Source organism: Macrobrachium nipponense, chromosome 44 (assembly GCF_015104395.2).
Source record: "Macrobrachium nipponense isolate FS-2020 chromosome 44, ASM1510439v2, whole genome shotgun sequence".
NCBI lineage: Eukaryota > Metazoa > Arthropoda > Malacostraca > Decapoda > Palaemonidae > Macrobrachium > Macrobrachium nipponense.
This window is the reverse complement of record NC_087221.1, coordinates 15,864,670-15,881,394: the sequence shown is the minus strand read 5'-3', so window position 1 is coordinate 15,881,394 and position 16,725 is coordinate 15,864,670. Positions and strand designations below refer to the sequence as shown.

General features: G+C 34.8%; 1 protein-coding gene across 8 annotated transcripts in view; it reads left to right on the top strand.

Annotated features, from left to right (window-relative positions):
- The window catches only part of LOC135204045 (CAP-Gly domain-containing linker protein 1-like), a 273,397-nt gene that overhangs the window by 234,879 nt on the left and 21,793 nt on the right, over positions 1-16,725 (top strand). For 6 of the 8 annotated variants that reach the window (XM_064234002.1, XM_064234000.1, XM_064234001.1 and 3 more), the window contains one exon: positions 13,582-13,847. In XM_064234002.1, the coding sequence (XP_064090072.1) occupies positions 13,582-13,847 (266 nt within the window). Of the gene's footprint in view, positions 1-2,698; positions 2,775-8,155; positions 9,394-13,581; positions 13,848-16,725 lie in introns of those variants that run through there. The other 2 variants (XM_064234007.1, XM_064234008.1) reach the window with 2 other exon arrangements.

The window sequence follows — 16,725 nt, the reverse complement described above, 5'->3', positions numbered from 1 at the left end:
GCATTTAACCAAAATTTGGTGGAGTACTGAAGCTGATAAGGGAAGAATTCTTTGTCAGACAAGTTGTTTCTGTGGCACCTGTTACATCAAGTGTTGCTACAGATGTAGGAAACTTAGCAGGAAGGGGTATATGTGTGGGTGAGGTTTGGCTTATCATATGCTCTTTTTCTTGCCACCAGTTCTTAATGTATATTTCTTGAATTTAAGCTTTACTTATTATCAAGGGACGTACAGATTAACCTTTATTTTTCTGGTTGGGAACATCCTTTATTTTTCTAGTTGGATGTATATTGAGGGCAAAAGCCCAGGCACAGGGGCCAAGAAAGCTATTCAGTGCTGTAATGAAGAGTAAATAAATTACATTATGGTAAATGTATTAATGAATTAGTGAAGAAAGTTATTAATAAATAGAATGAAGCGATGTGGCCAATAAATAAAATAAAGATATGAAGTTGAGTGAATGTTATGATATATATAGTATATATATATATATATATATATATATATATATATATATATATATATATATATATATATATATATATATTAAAAAAGATTTTGTAATTAAAAATCTGAATGTATGTTATATATATATATATAATATATATATATATATATATATATATATATATATATATATATATATATATATATATATATATATATATATATATATATGTGTGTGTGTGTGTGTGTGTATATATATATATATATAAGAAAATATTAAATGTTATTAAAAATCTGCATACACTATAAAAAAAAAAGACGATAGCAGAAATATCTGCTTCATCTCCCAAAATATTCAAGAGGGATTTAGGTACCCTGGAAATATCTTTCTCTTTGTTTAAAATATTTGGGGCAAACCATCAGAATGTCTCCACTGTTATTATTTTGTCAGAGTAAGTACACTCTGGAGGGCTGCTTCCTTTAAATAAACTGATGGGTTAAATGAGTGTGCGCAATCCTTAATCTGGGTAAAATAACCTCTGTTCCTCTGTCAAGGTAGACTGATGACGGCCACAGCAGTATATTATTTCTGAATATTTCTATATTTTTTATTATTGGCAAGAAGAGAAGTCCCCCTTTCTCTTTTTTATTTACCTTTATTTTCTGGTTGGAAAATATATTTTTTCACGAAATATTTTGTTTATGAAGAACGATTTTATAGATACATTATAACTATATACAGTACATGAAGATTACCCCGTGAACATAAGATCATACATATTTGCCATTTTGTACAAGGTTTGAGCTAACTTGAGGTGAAAGCACAAGCTTTTTTTTTTATCAACATTTGTTCTGTCATCCATGTGTTTTTCTGGGGTAAGTTTCACATTTTTTCACCTTCTTCAGGACCAGTGGATGAATTGTAATCAACCTTGTCACAGAGCATTCATAGGCAGAGGAAGTTCAGGCTTGTTCAATTTGTGTACCATGCCTCTTTCCAAGGGGTTATAAATATGAATGATGATAATAGGGGTGGATCATTTAAAAGTATTCGTTATAACTACTAAACAAAAAAAATCTTTGAAGCTTACTTATGTAATGAAGATTAAGCTTGCTCAAGATATGACTTAATAGTGTCAATATGAGCCCACAATAATGTTGAATCTAAAAATCTCAGGATAATAGGGATACAATTTGTCAAATTAAAGTGAAACTATCAATATATACTTTGGATTAAAGTTTCATCAAACCATAGCTCCAAGGGCCAGAGTTGGGCCACAATGGACCTCCAAAGTTTTTCGTAGGAATGTACACCCAGAATCTTTCTAGTGAAGCAATGTAGCTCAGGTCAGCAAGGTCACATTTATTTAAGTACATTTCTAAACATTTCAGCAATTTACCTGTGTACAGAGTTTGGATGTTAGATTTCAATATTTTAGATTGTATGTTGAAATATATAATCAGTCTTTGGTGGTCTTGTGATAATCCTCAATTTAATTAATACTTGAGTTAGTACACAAAATTAGGTTCTTGCTGGGAGGCTATTATTATTATCATTATTTAAAATTGAAATATGTATGGCATAATTATACCCATGGCTTAATTTTCGTTTATGTAAATGGCAGAGAAAGCTACCAACACATTAAGGAATAAATGAACTTTGGACAGCTGTTATATAGTTTACTTGTTGCTACTAAGAGAATGAGACATTGAGAAACTGCATTGTACAGTAAGCTCTTCAGCATCCAGTCGGTCATCCTTTTTAATGAAGTTTATTATTAAGACCAATAATTTCCAGAGTACTGTACATATATTAGTTTTAGACCAGTGAGTTGCATTTCTAGATGCATGGGGATCACCTTAAATGAGAAGTAAAAATTGAAGCAAGGTAGTTTTAAGGAGTTGGGCAGCTAGTTAAGAAGAGATCAAAGAAAACAGATGAGAAGTAAATTGCAGGGAGCAATGCAACTGGCACTGAAGATATATTTACAATAACCTCTAGTATAATCTGTAGTATCATCATGAAAGGCACAATTTAGTGGTACCCCTTCCTGCCCTTTTAAACTGATATGCATATCATTTATTATGTTCACCTATAACTAATTTTTTCATTCTGAAAGAGCAGCTGAATATTTAAAAAAAAAAGAAAATTTCCTCTTTTGTTAAATTCTGTGGTCTTGGTTACTTACTTCTCTCCACGTGGTTTTTGGTGTACTAGAATAATACCCCTCTTCTAATCTTCATTTTTAAGTCTATGCCTTCATACAAGAAGTACAGAAGTCTAAGTCATTCCATGGAGCATCATGTGGTTTATATTATTAAATCAGGTACATTATGAGCATATATCTCTTGCTTAATGGACATTGGTGCTACCAAAATGGTAATTTAGAGAAAAAGCTTAATATTGTTAGCAGTAATGGATGGTTGTCTTGTTATTTATGGTACAGGTACATTAGTATTTAGTATAGTACCTCCGAAGATCACAGCATTTTGAGAAATATTCATGGGAACAAGACTAATGATATTCTAGCGTTTAGTGAAGACAGTCATGTGAAGTCAAAATTTGTGTTTTTGGTTTTTTCATCATCTCTAAAGGGAATGATAATCAGTTATTTGATAAATCATTTTTGAAGATTTCAATCTCATGCATCCTCCTGTTGCTGTGTTTGAAATGGAGTTTTTTTGTGCTTATTTGGTGTCTCTTGTATAATAGTATGCACTGTAAGTGGTTACTTTTACCAGTGCTATGGGATTTACTGCATTGAGTATCATACCTGCTTGCGCTGCTTGTTTGTAAGATTGTGGATTATTACTTGTACTTCATCAATGTTCTTGTTTTCTTGTACGTATTCCTCCTAGAATTATTTTTTTTATAGTAAAGTATCATAAAAAAAGTTAGAATTATGGGTATATTATTGCTAAGTGCTCAGGTCTTTAGTTATTTCACATTTAGTGCTTTTTATTTGTTTAGATCTTTATTGGGTTATGGAATTTTTGTAATGTCACTATGAATTTGGGTTTGATTGGGTAATATTTTTATTTGTTTTAAGAAACTCCTATAAGAAACACTGCAACAAATCCTACAGGATTTTCACTACCTGAAGAAATAGAAAGGGCAGATAACTGAAGAGCTTGTAAAGAAACCAATAGCATGTTCTTTCCCTCAGGAAAGAATATTACTATCCTGTGAGAACAAAAAGAATCATATTTATCTGTAAGGATAAAGGGAAGGAAGGGAGGGAGCCGTAAGACCCACGCCTCTCCCCCCCCAAAATGGTGGGAAATAGATGAGACGGCAATCATGACTGGTCGTGCAAGCAGATGGGAAGAACGCAGTCATACGCCATTAAAATTATTGTTGAAGAAGTGTAGGAATGTACTCCTATGCTAGACAGCAGAATCCTAGCATAAAAACCTTGTCTGTAACATGAACACTTAACATCTCGAACATCCTGACCACAAATTCTGAAACACTGAAACATTACCACGTTCCCAGAAAAAGTGTAAAAAGATAAGATCAGAGATATGTAAAACATTAATATCATAATACAAATGTTTTCAAAATATCTTCAATATAAACAGAGGCCACAGATTCCTTGCTTTACAATCTTTGATTGTTTTGTTAGCTGGTTTCTAGCTGGCACTAGAAGATTATCCTATTGTTAAGACCTCAGGTTTGTTAGCTTTGAAAAATACAAATTGATTAAAAATTTGTCATTTTGACTTCTTATAAGGATCGACATGTTTAGGTTGCTTTTGTATTTTATCATTAATTTTTCAGATTAGATTAAGAAAGATATTCATGTCTATTGGACAGGTTTATTGTTTCTTTCAAAGTTACTTTACAACTCTTCCTTCCATCTCCCTTTTCTTTTCTTGAGGCATGTAGTCAGGAGGGGCATTAGGTTGCCAGTCTTATTTACCTTTACACTTTAATAACAAAAAATAACTAATATCTAAATTAGGATGACTACGTGGTGATTTTTTCTAGTATTCATTATGTGTTGGGTTCAATATTTGTTTGCTGCTCACCTGTCCACCTACCTGCAAATGGATACAGAAGTTTAACTAGTAGTGAAGAGGTGGGGGAAAATGGCTGGTCACCCTACATCCCAGTACCTGGCCTAATTCTGCTAGGACTGTAAACATTTCACATGTCAAGCACATAAGCCTTTAGGTGTGGAGGAATTCTGCAAGGTCTGTAATCCTTGCCAGATGGCATTGAATTCTCGGCGGGTTGCTGATAAGTGAAAACCGCCATTAACCGAAAATCAGCAATTTATGGCACGTATGATGCCATGTTTCGGTTAATGGCACATAGGTTAGGTATGTTATGGTGCCATAACTATTGTTGGCACTTTATAGTGCCGATAACCAAAACTTGGCCTGTTTGGCACCATAAATCGCAGATTTTATGGCGCTAGACAAGTGCCACAAAACCACAAAACCTGATCACCATTAACCAAGTCTGCCAATTACTGGGGACTGCCTGTATAGTAAACAGGAGGAATTGAATTTAAGTAGTAGGACTACTTTGTTGATTAAAACTTAATTGGTAAATGAGTTTTCTTTAAGGAACTTGGCACCCTTTGCTGTAAATGGAGAAGGTAGATTTCAAAGTCTTGGGGCCATATTCTATGGTATATATATGAAATACTAAGTTGATGGCTTTATTGGAGAGGGCATAGCAGTGAAAATACTTACAACCTGGGAGTTTGGTTTTCACTTATAACCATTGGAAGTACAGTCTGACTTCTTAAATTCAGCACTTTGTGATCAGGCAATTCCCACGATCTGGGTCTTTTTTTTTTTAATCAGCCACCATTAGTTTTAGATTAAACTGGGGAGGCTTTCTATGCCTGTGTGTATTCAATAGATTACACTGGGCAGGCTTTCTATGCCTGTCTCAGTTTCAGCAGATACCATTGATAGTGACTATTATATCTGATTTAGCTATAACTAATAAATAGGCCAATAAGCAAAAGCTCATTAGGGTAAATGTGAATCTTCTCACGTTAAATCAGATTTACCAACCTTTCGGGTTGTCTAAGAATTTATTACAATTTTTTGTTATAACAACCACTTACTACTACATGCAAACCACTGGCATAATCAGCAGCAAGTTAAAAAATCTTCTAATTTTCAATGGTGAATTCCATGAATGAAAATAAATAAATTCTTATTCAACCTTCATGCAATGGAAGAGGAAAGTATTCTGTAAGTATGCCACTAAATTTTTTATGGTTGTAACTGTGGCTGAAGAAATGAATATGTACTGTGGTCCCCCGTATTCGCAGGGATGCCCCCTCCCCCCATGACTGTTTATAATCCGTGAATGGTTGGAACCCCTATTAAAACGCTAAAAACGGCCTATTTTGGTAGGCAAAGCTCAAGAAAAACCCACTACAAATTTTTATACATGGTTTTTTTAAGTTTTATCACATAGTGCATTTTATAATGAAATTGATAAAAAAAAAAAACCAGGAATTTCTGGATATTTCTCATAGAAAAGTACCGTGAATAGGCAAATTTCCCATGAATAATGGGTAGATATGGCCCAGAGTGAAACCCGCGAATCCAGAGAACGCGAATACTGGGGCCCACTGTATGTAATAAGCAGGGCACAAGATGTTTTGGAAGAAGCAAAAGCAACATCTGATACGGGCAAAATCACCCTTTACTTTATTTAATTTATTGCATTTTTAAAAAAAGTTGCAATTTTAAGCCCAGCTTTGATAATTTGTGTAAATGCATTTCAGTTTGCAACTAATGGCTGTGATATCAGTAAAAATGCAATCGGCTGATGATTTTATGAATGCAAACAGATCACGGATGCAAATGGCACCTAATCCCTGTGTTCATAAATTATATAAAGGTAATATGAGTGATGCATGAAATATAATTGCATACTGTATACTGTAAGTAAAACAAGTTTCTCTCACACACACTGCAGGTTTAAAAAAACAAAAGTAGCAGAATTTTAGGGTTTTTTGCTGAAAATGAAAGGCAGGAATGATGTTTTTTCTTTTATACTGGAAATGAAAGGCAGAGAAGTTTTAAAGTGCCAGAATTTGTTGAGAAGTGCCTGGCCATCAGAATTCAACAGTGCACTTATAAAGTGGCTTCAGCTCCACATATATAGCAGGTCAGAATTTCCTTAAGGAGCTAAACCAAATAAATAAATGAGTATTCATAAGCTTTGTTCTACTTTTGAAAACAGCAATATGTGTAGAATGAGTTTGAAAGACTTAGTTTACATAGGAGTGTATTTAGGGGCGATTTCTGTCATCCAGGATTTTCTGTGGTCTGGCAGTGGCCTGGTACCAAGGGTCCTGGTTTTGAGGGTGGACTGTATAAGGATTGGCTAACAGGAATAAACCTCAAGCTATGTAGGACACTCATTACAAGAGGAAGATAGTAAGCCATACATTTGGGATATTTCGGCTTTGTCCCTTGGTTTGACCCTCAGTCAAATAAATTCTACTGTATATAAGACACAATGTCAGATTTGGAATTTGGTTACTGCAACTCGCCTATGAGTACCTTTTTCTACTCTTATTTTTTATTAGCAGGAGTTCATCACAATTGTACTTACCCATTTGTCTATAGTTTTGACACCAAACAATATCCTTGATATTAAAGCTTGGATGCTTATTGGGTACAAAGTTCCTTGTTGACTATACGGCATAGTATTTAGATATTTAAAGTCGCTCATTGTAACATTGTAAGGCTGTTGACAGCTTAATGTCTGTTTTGCCTCGTAAACTTATAAGTGCTACAAGTTACTTTGTAAATATTTTATCGTATTTTTGCTTAACTGATCACAAAAGCTGTCTGTGGGTGTAGTATTCAAACTCACAGTAGTTGGTTAGTTGAGAGTTAGTAGTCCAACAGTTGTTTTTTAGCTCCATATTTTTTAATATAGTTAAGTACTACAATGTTAAAGAGTGAATCATTTTGATTATCACACCCAAATTTTGCTACCTGTACCCACTTTTTGTACAAAACCTTGAACATTTTAGAAATAGTAATCGACTGATTTATTAAATGGATAAAACTTTATTTAAGTAGAGTTTTATGCCCCATATAGAATTATACCCTGTTTGGAGTTTTACCTGCTGTTTGCTCCTTTGGATAAATACTTTGCAAACCATTTTGACCAGCTATTCTTCATGTCATTAATAACTGCATGAGTGTCATCAGTAATGAGTCCTTATCAGTGACCACTGCATGTCATTACATTGCCAGGAATATACAGTGCATACTTGAAAGTTGTTGCTTAGAAAAAAAAGTCATACAAAAAGATATACAGTATACTTAAAAGTCATTTTGTATTATTGTGAAATTATATTTTAGTATGCAGTATCTTGACAATTCTAGAGTGGTAAATGTTGTAGAAGGCTTCTAATTGCATGATTTTAGGTTACCATACTCATTTTCTTTAGCTGGCAGCAATGGCTGCTCTTATACTTCTGTATTGATTAGTTATCTTAAAAAATTGTTTTAACATTAATCTTTGAATGCCTTAAGTGGATGTTTTGTGGATATGTATTTGTCAGTAAAAATTCATTTATTTTAATTTTACAGGAGTTAAGAAAAATATATATTTGGCAGAGGAAATTTATCCTTTGCAAATTTCCTAAAGTCTTTTAACTATATTTTCGTAAAACTAATTTGTATTTCTTTTCCAAACTTATCGCAAAACAAGTTTGCCAAGGAGTGTCTTCTAGAATGTTTTTCTTCAGCTGTTTCATAATACGAACACTTCTTCAGATTTGTGAATAAATATGGACATATTGTGCTGCACATAAATATTTAGACTTTAAACAATATCGTTATTGTGGATTCAACTTGAAAACTAACATTTTGAGTTTACGTATTTTTGTTACTAACATTTATAAGCCTGTAATTGCAACAGCTACCTTAAGTAAAGTGATAGTCTAATAAAGTAGAAATGGATGAGGAAGAACTCATCCAGGAACTACCTTTTGGGTGAATTTTATTTGGGTTTTGATTTCTTAAACTGAGTGATGGCTAGAATTGCATTGAAAATAACTAGAGCACATTTGGAATGCAAATAATCCTCAGTGCTATGTTGCAGTAAATGGCACTGTTGAGACACTATGGTAACTGATGTTACTTTTAAAAAAAATATGCTAATAGTACAGTGGTTTTGATGTGTCGACTTTTTCAAATGTCTTTTGAACAATTTACCCTGTTTGCTTTTTGTATACTATACGTAGTATTGAAAAAATACTTGAAACTACATCCACAGCTATTATCACAAAGTTTGGAGCTACATCTTAAAAAATACTGTAATATTCTTTTTAAACAAAGAGTTAAGCTGGTGAAGACAACTTTTAAAAAATTAAAACAATTGACTCGGAGAGAGATGTCATTTATGGTAAAAGAACAAAAATATAACTTGAAGTATGGATAAATAATTGTACGTATTTCTGATTGTTACTCAGGCTTTTTGAAATTATGGAGTTGATAGTATATTCTTTTTACCATGAAAGAAACTTAAAATATGAGTGGGCTTTGTCTTTTGCAGCTTCCTCTTTTCAAAATACATTTTAAACAAAGGCTGCAAAACTAGGTTATCAATTTCATTTCACCACTGGTATCTCCTTTTATTTTATGTTTCTGTAAATTAAAATAGAGATATGTGATGGCATACATATTTTGTGTGATTTGCTGTTAAAAAGTGGTTCTTTTTTCCATTTTATCATTTTTTCTAGTGTTACAGCGTCAAAGTATACGTACTTTACTATATACATGCTTAATCTTGCTGCCTGCATTCTTTTTAATGACATTAATTCTTTTTGACGGAAACCATCTGTGACACAGATAATACTTTTTATTTACTACATGTTGTTTACATGCACACAAGGATTTTGTAATAATCTGTTCAAATATATGAATTATTAAAAGCAGAATCCTATATTCCATGAATGTTAATTCTCCATTACATAGCTGTATTTAGTCGAGATGACAAGAAATGACCCAGAATTATATTTAAGGTTTAATTATAGAGTCATCTCTCCTTTTTTTACATTTATGTAACATGAGTGTCTCACTATCCTTTTTGCATTACCAGTAAACCCACAATTATAGTGTTCACTACCTGCACATTTTTGTAGTAATTCCCATTACCGCTTAATCATGCTATTTAAAGGAAATTTCTGCCGTTACACTCAAGTTTGTTTTTGTGCATATTGGGAATAAATTTTGCATGTAGTAGTAAGCATACATTTTTGAATGATAAATTGTAAAGAAATGTAATTATGATAAAAAATTGTTGTACTTTGTACTTGTGTGCCATTCAGTGTTATTTCGAGGATATAAAGAACTTACCTTTGCTCATCCCTCACCATGTGAAATTATTCCATAATACATACCCCTATGTATAGTATTTTTTTTTATTGTTTCAAAAAATCTATGTTGCTTTTAAATGGTACAACATACTTGTATATTTCGTTTGAGTGTAAAGATCTGTTTGCATTTCATTAAGTTTATGACATCTAGCAAGTGCCACTTCTATTCGAATTTGAGAATTAAGAGTTCAGTCACCTTTGTCTTTAACAAATATTAGTGAGAAATTCAATAGCTAACATTTGTAACTGTTTACCTGTGAAATTGATTTTTTAACTTTTAGAGAGAATGATTTCTGTGGATTTAGTGGTTGGGTTGTTCATTAAATTTCATTGGTCGTCAGAAATACTGGTACTATAATTAAAAGTTTCGATTTTGGAGTAGTAAATGTGAGCTAATCATTTGGTTTTAAAGCCCCTTTTTCCCTAATATCTGTATTGCTGACCACACTATGGTGAGTTTTGGTGCTTTGTTATAGTTAATAAATAGACAATTTATACTTAGTATGTAGGTGGATGTATTGTACCTATTTTTACGTACTTTACACAGTTATAATTATTTGCTCTTAAGTCATGTGATGATTTCATAGATACTATAATTATTTAAATATTGTGTTAGAGCTTTATTCTTAACATTGTTTCACAGTTTGCCTCAATGCTGTTCATCCATCTTACTAAACATTTTGCAAGAATTGAGAATCAGAGAAAGAATGCCTTAGTGAAGCCTATTAAAAATATTGCTACTAACATTGAGTATAATTATAATATTCTTGTGAAAATGCTACTGCTCTGTTCCATCTTTTGAATTGGCTACAGTTCTTTGATCCATAAATATTTGATGAACAATTTCATATGACTTGATCCTAAAATGCTGAAATGAAAATTACAATTAATTTTAATGAACAAAATTAATATATTTCAAATGTTTGTCAAAATTTCAACTAGCAATTAATAGTCTTGAAACAAATCCCCGGAAAGAAATCTTGTTAATCTTCAACATTTTCAGAGTATTTGTTCACCGAATATTTAAGAAATGATAATTTATTAAACAATTTTTAATTTTCCATTTTTTTTTTGTACGAAACTATAATTGACCATTTCATGGCCACAAAGTCATCCCAGACATCTGATTTCCCTCTCACTTGAGCAAATATTGTTGTTGCTAGGTGACAGGCTTTTTGACCTGGTGCCCACCAACCATAGAAATACTGCCTTCAACTGGAAAATGTTTATTGTAAGCTCCCTCTCTTGCAAGAACAAAGCCCCTGCATCCTGGAAGTTTAGCAGGTTTGCTCCCTGTGCTTGCTTTTAGATGTTATAAAAACCAGAGTCTGTTGAGAGGAAAATAGTGCTATTGTGTGAAAAACAGAACCCCTGAGAGGAAAACTGTGCAATTGTTTCTTGATGGTCAGGAATATATTGCTGTAAAGAAAAAACTCCCCAAAATTGTCCAGGAAAGTTATTGTGCTCAATGAAAACTTGGGCAAAATATTATATTACAAGAGCATGTGGTGCCTGTTATCATTAGAGATGCATAAATACTAAATCTGACTGCTGGAGACCTTAGAATCAGCCTGCTCATGTGTATTACTACTAGTTAACTGATGTCATCTTCCTTCTTTACTTGAAAAGGGACTGAGGTGTCTGGGACAATTTTGTGACTGAAAAGGGATCTAGGTAATTAAAAGTAAGGAGTTTGATATGAAACAATTTTGAGAATAAACCCTTCAGCCAACCTCATAAAAATTGAGTTTTAGGACAGTGGTATTGTGAAACTACTCGATATTGTTCTCCCATAGGTATAGCATTGTTGATTCTATTAACTTCTCTTTTCCAGATGTGTATGTTAGCTTTTGAAGTACTACAGTAAATTGTGTTGCACAGATACTATTCATCTAAATTCATTTTGCAGAAATTTAATGGTGCTGATATTTATATACTGCAGACTTTACACATGCGCACACTTCTCAGATTACTAAATTTTTTTTTATATGTATTCATATAAAACCAACATTTAATTCTTTGTATAGATATTCATTTGTAATGTTAGGATAAATGGATCAGTAGATAAGTTTCATAGAGATTCTGACTGACCATGAACACAAGTGAGAATGGTAGAGGCTGAGTGATGGAGACAGCTGCGGTAAAGTGTTCCTGATGAATTAGATAACAAAAAAGGGGCTTCATTAAAGGGAAATATTTGTAAAATTGTATTAAGTTGGGGGTATGTTAGGCTTACAGTAGTAAAAGAATAGGTAATGATCTAAGAGATCAGAGCCATTGTGGAGAAAATGAGTTGCACAGTAATATTATTTGTACGTACGTATTGAAGTTCTTAGTGCTTCCAGTTCCGACTTGACAAAAATTCTCATTATGAGGTAGCCAATTATTTTGCTGTAAACATTATGTGAATGCTTTCTTGAATAGCTAAATGTACGAATGGTTAAATTACTGTCTTTAGTGATAGAATGTTTTTCTTTTAAATAAATACACACACACACACTCACACTCTCTCTCTCTCTCTCTCTCTCTCTCTCTCTCTCTCTCTCTCTCTCTCTCTCTCTCTCTCTCTCTCTCTCTCTCTCTCTCTCTCTCTCTCTCTCTTTTTGTTGTTTATGGCCTTACATGTTCTTGGAGGTAGACTAAGAAACAGAATTAAGAGTGTTAAAGGATAGTATTGTTATATGAAATATCACATTGAAAACTTCAAGATAATTTAAAAGGGGATGGGAATGAGGTTGGTGAGTTTTGTGTAACCAGCTGTGTGCAGATTATTTATTGTACTTTAGCTGATAGAACCAGAAAAAAATGTCACTAAGGTAGACAGACAAGTAGCCCTTTGTAAACATTTATAAGTATGAAAAAATAAATTAATTAGAAATATATCCTAATAGTTTGCAGTACTATAGCAAGTCTGATATCTGTTATTGTGTAAAATATGAATGTGCCTTTGATATCTCCTGTAGCTTTTTTGGCCCTTCTGTACCAGTTAACCATCTTTACTCTTAACGTTCGCTTTTAACGATACTAAAGGGAATGAAGGAAAAAAAATTTCACTTTGGTTTAAATTCTGGAAATCTTCATTTCTGTATCCAAATATGTATTCTTGGTCCTTTCCTTAACAACTTTAGGTTCATAGCATTTCTTTAAAGAACACAGTTGAACATGACATACATAGCACATTGAAGTCATTTATACTTTTATTCATCATATCAATACTTCCCACATAGGTATGGTTCTATTACAATGGAGGTACATACAAGTGCCTCCAGGTTGTGAAAATAAGTCACTGTTATGTCATTCTTAATTTAGAATAAGTAAATTCTAAGGCACATATGTTGACCATCAAAACAGTGTTAGCAATAAAAGTCATTGGCTACATAGTGATTAAAACTATACTGAGAACACAGTCATTGCTAATGAGCGCAGAAGTTCAAGCAGATGTAATTGCTTAATAAGGGAAGTTGCCTGACTAATTTTACAATGTAGAACTTCTCATAACAAAGCAGCATTCTTCATTTAATTTATGTCCCTTGTAGTTAGGCATATGCTTGAAAATATAAATAATGGCAATTGATTACTACTGTAGTTTAGTATTAAATAGCATTAGTACGGTACTTATATTTCAGCCATATATATACTGTATACTTGATTTGTATTTAAATATCCACAGATGTACAGATTATTTGTTACTCTGTGAGTCCATGTTCTTTGTATGAAGATTGTTGTTGAATTATGAACATTTTGTTTTCGACCACAGCTCAGAAGGACGTATTGCGGAACTTGAAACTGAAAAGTTCAATTTAATTGAAGATGTAGTCAGCCTTCAAGATCAGCTTTCAGCCTCGAAATCAGAAGTAGCTGAGAATGCCAAGAAACAGGAATACTTAGAGGGGGAAGCAACTGCAGCAAATAACCTTCGGTCTAAAGTCAACACTCTTGAGACAGAAAAGAGAAATCTGGAGAAGAAAATTGTTGATTTACAGGTGCAGGTAGCATCTAAAGACATAAGCAATAATGATACAGGTGAGTAATGCTTATGTGCTTTATTGTGTTCAACTTTTTTGTTTAAACTTTATCCATTTTATATGTTTAGTCATACTTCCAATCCAATCAAGATGTATTAACACAGAAGTTTGCAATGATTTAAATAGGGTTTTTTTACCCAGGGTTGACATTTTGGGTCAGCATATCTTGCGCATATCAAATTGGACCAGTAACATTTTTCTTCCCATTTGTAATTTTCTGGGCTCAGCCGTGTCGCTCCGTGAAATGTGTCCTCTTTAGCACTATTTCTAGTAAAATATTGCTATGATACCAGAGAACTGCTAAATTGGACATGTCAGAAGTCTCTGACTCGCTCACCTAAATAAAAGGTGTCGGTATAGAACTGGGGCGAGTGTTAAACACTACCACAGCAACCCCTCCAATTAGCCTTTTCCTCATCAAAAGACCCTGAAAACGGGGAGCCGACCTATAGGTCACACCCAGCTACCCTGTTGAAGGGGACTGCGGCGACATTCTTATCGATAGCCTCCCAGCGTTACACGCTTGTTTATAGCTATCTGTTCTTTTTATTGGTTTCTTTATTCTTTTTCGTTATGGATCGTCAATCTGCCTCTTCACCCAAGTTAAGTACTGGTTCGCCCTTTTTCTGTATTGAGGGAGTGATTTTGCCTTTCGTTTTGCCTTTATTTAGGATTTTGTTAGGCGTCTCCTCCCGTAGCGAGCGGTAGCGAGCCGCCATTACGTCGTTCCTTTGTTTGGTACCAATTTCGAGCGGGCTTCTTTCAGTACCTATATATTTATATACTCGTAACTTATAATATTTCAGTATATATTTTCAGTATATATTTTATTTATGTCTTGGGTGGCAGTTGCTTTGTCGATCTTGTTTGCGGCGTTCGTGCACGTTTCTCTGTTTCGTGCTTCGATGTTTATCTACCGTTCCCCCCTCCCCCCTTTTATTTTAGTTTGGTATTTTCCATTCAAGAATTCCCCCTTTTTCTTTTCGTCAGCTTACCGTTTGTTTTCGTTTTGTCGGTAAGCAAGTAATTTTTTCCTTGTTGCGCCCACTCTCATCGAGTGGCCTCCATTGCGTTTTATATTTTTCGCCCCTTATTTTCACTACCCCTGTTAAAGCATGTTTTTCCCTTAGCTTTAAGTAATTGATTTTATTTTGTCTATGTATATTTGGGTGTTCGGTCGGCAGCTAGCTTCATAGGCTTTGCCTGCGTTTTGCCTCGTTCGTGATCCTTTATTCGCGGGGATTCGCTGGTCACGTGATCGTCCCCCCCTTCAGCCCTCCCTCCCTCCCCCTCTCGTGGGACTCCCCGTAGTTGGGTGCCGCTCTCGTTGTTTGTCGCTGACGGCCGGTCCCACCAGCGGAGGGGGAGGTGTAGTGGGTCTTCCAGGACCTTGGGCTGGGGAGTGTCGCTTCTTAGCCGACCGCCTCCGGAGTTGTTAGTCGCACTGCGTTTCAGCCTCGGCTTCCGTGGATTGTTGCGCTCTGCTTCTTTCACTCCCGGAGCTTACATCCACCCGCCTAAAACATTCCCTCTCCGCATAAGGCGGGTTTAGATTCCGGCCTCTCCCGGAGTCATTGAGGGTTATGTTTACGGAAGTTACTCTTCCGTAGGCGGAAATATTATATTTGTTATTTTAGTTTTTATTATTATCATTATTTTTATCTTTATTTTTATTTTTATTTTTATTTTCTTTTTGCCACGGAACTTGCGAGTTCATGTGGCCGTCCCGGGTTACTTCGTGTACCCCCCTCTCCGGGTCATACAGCTCCGGGTATACAACTCCGGGTGGTTTTTTTCCTTACACAGTCCCCGGGATGTTAACATATGAATATATACCCTTTCTTTTCTTTATAGCCCGGAATGCCCCGGCACACAAAAAAGAAAAGAAATATATTCCATTATCCTATTAAGTGTGTGCAATTGTTCTTATATATTATTGCACTTACAGGCCTCTCAGTGTCTGGTTGCCAGCTGTAGTGCTGCTCTGCAAGATCCGTGCGGCCATGACGTTTGTCGGGGCCACGCCCCCTGTGCAGTGCTGCTTCCTGATTCCGTGGTCTGGCATCATGAAAACTGTTTTGCCTGCTACGACTAGGTACATCAGGCTACCTCTTCGGTAAGTTACCGCACTGCTGGTTCTATTTTTATTGTAAAAAAAAAAAAAAATATTGAAATGAGATAAAATAAATGATCAATTAAAATTTCTTTAAATTAAATTACATTGATTAATCAATAATTATAGAATAATGTTCAAGGAATTTACTTGGTATTGACACATTCCTTGCATTACAGGCTGAGCAGTCTATTAAGGATGCTGCACTCTCCGCCCTCAAGATCTGGGTTGGAGGGTTTGGACGGAACGTAGGGAAGGCTAAGCCGTATATTATTCTGTCCCGAGATATGGCGACTTTGCTCTTCCCAGCCGGAAAATCTGCCGGATACGTCGATCCAAAAGTAGCGGCACCGATTATCAAATCAATCCAAGACTCAGTTGTTGAACAGCAAGAGGTGGAATTGCCGGACCTTGGACTAGAGGAAGTCTCACTTGAAGTGGTTGAGGATTTGCCCGTTACACTATACACGGGTACAGGTAACAGTGTTAATGAGGCTAGCTTAGTTAGTCACCGGGATCTTTCCTTGAGTGACTCTGATTCTTCCTCTCCTTCTACTTCCAATTCCTTCATGGGTTTCACAGGAGGTTTGCCCCCTCCCAGGTTGCACTCCTTTTCTGTGATTCCTAAACTAAAGAAAAAACCTGCGGGTAAAACCTTGCTTAAAGGCAGATCAGAGACAATGCCAAGGCCTGGGCAGTCACCAGAGGTTCATACACATATTAAAACTAAAAGTCGCTTTCCAAACCTTCAATCCCAAGGTCT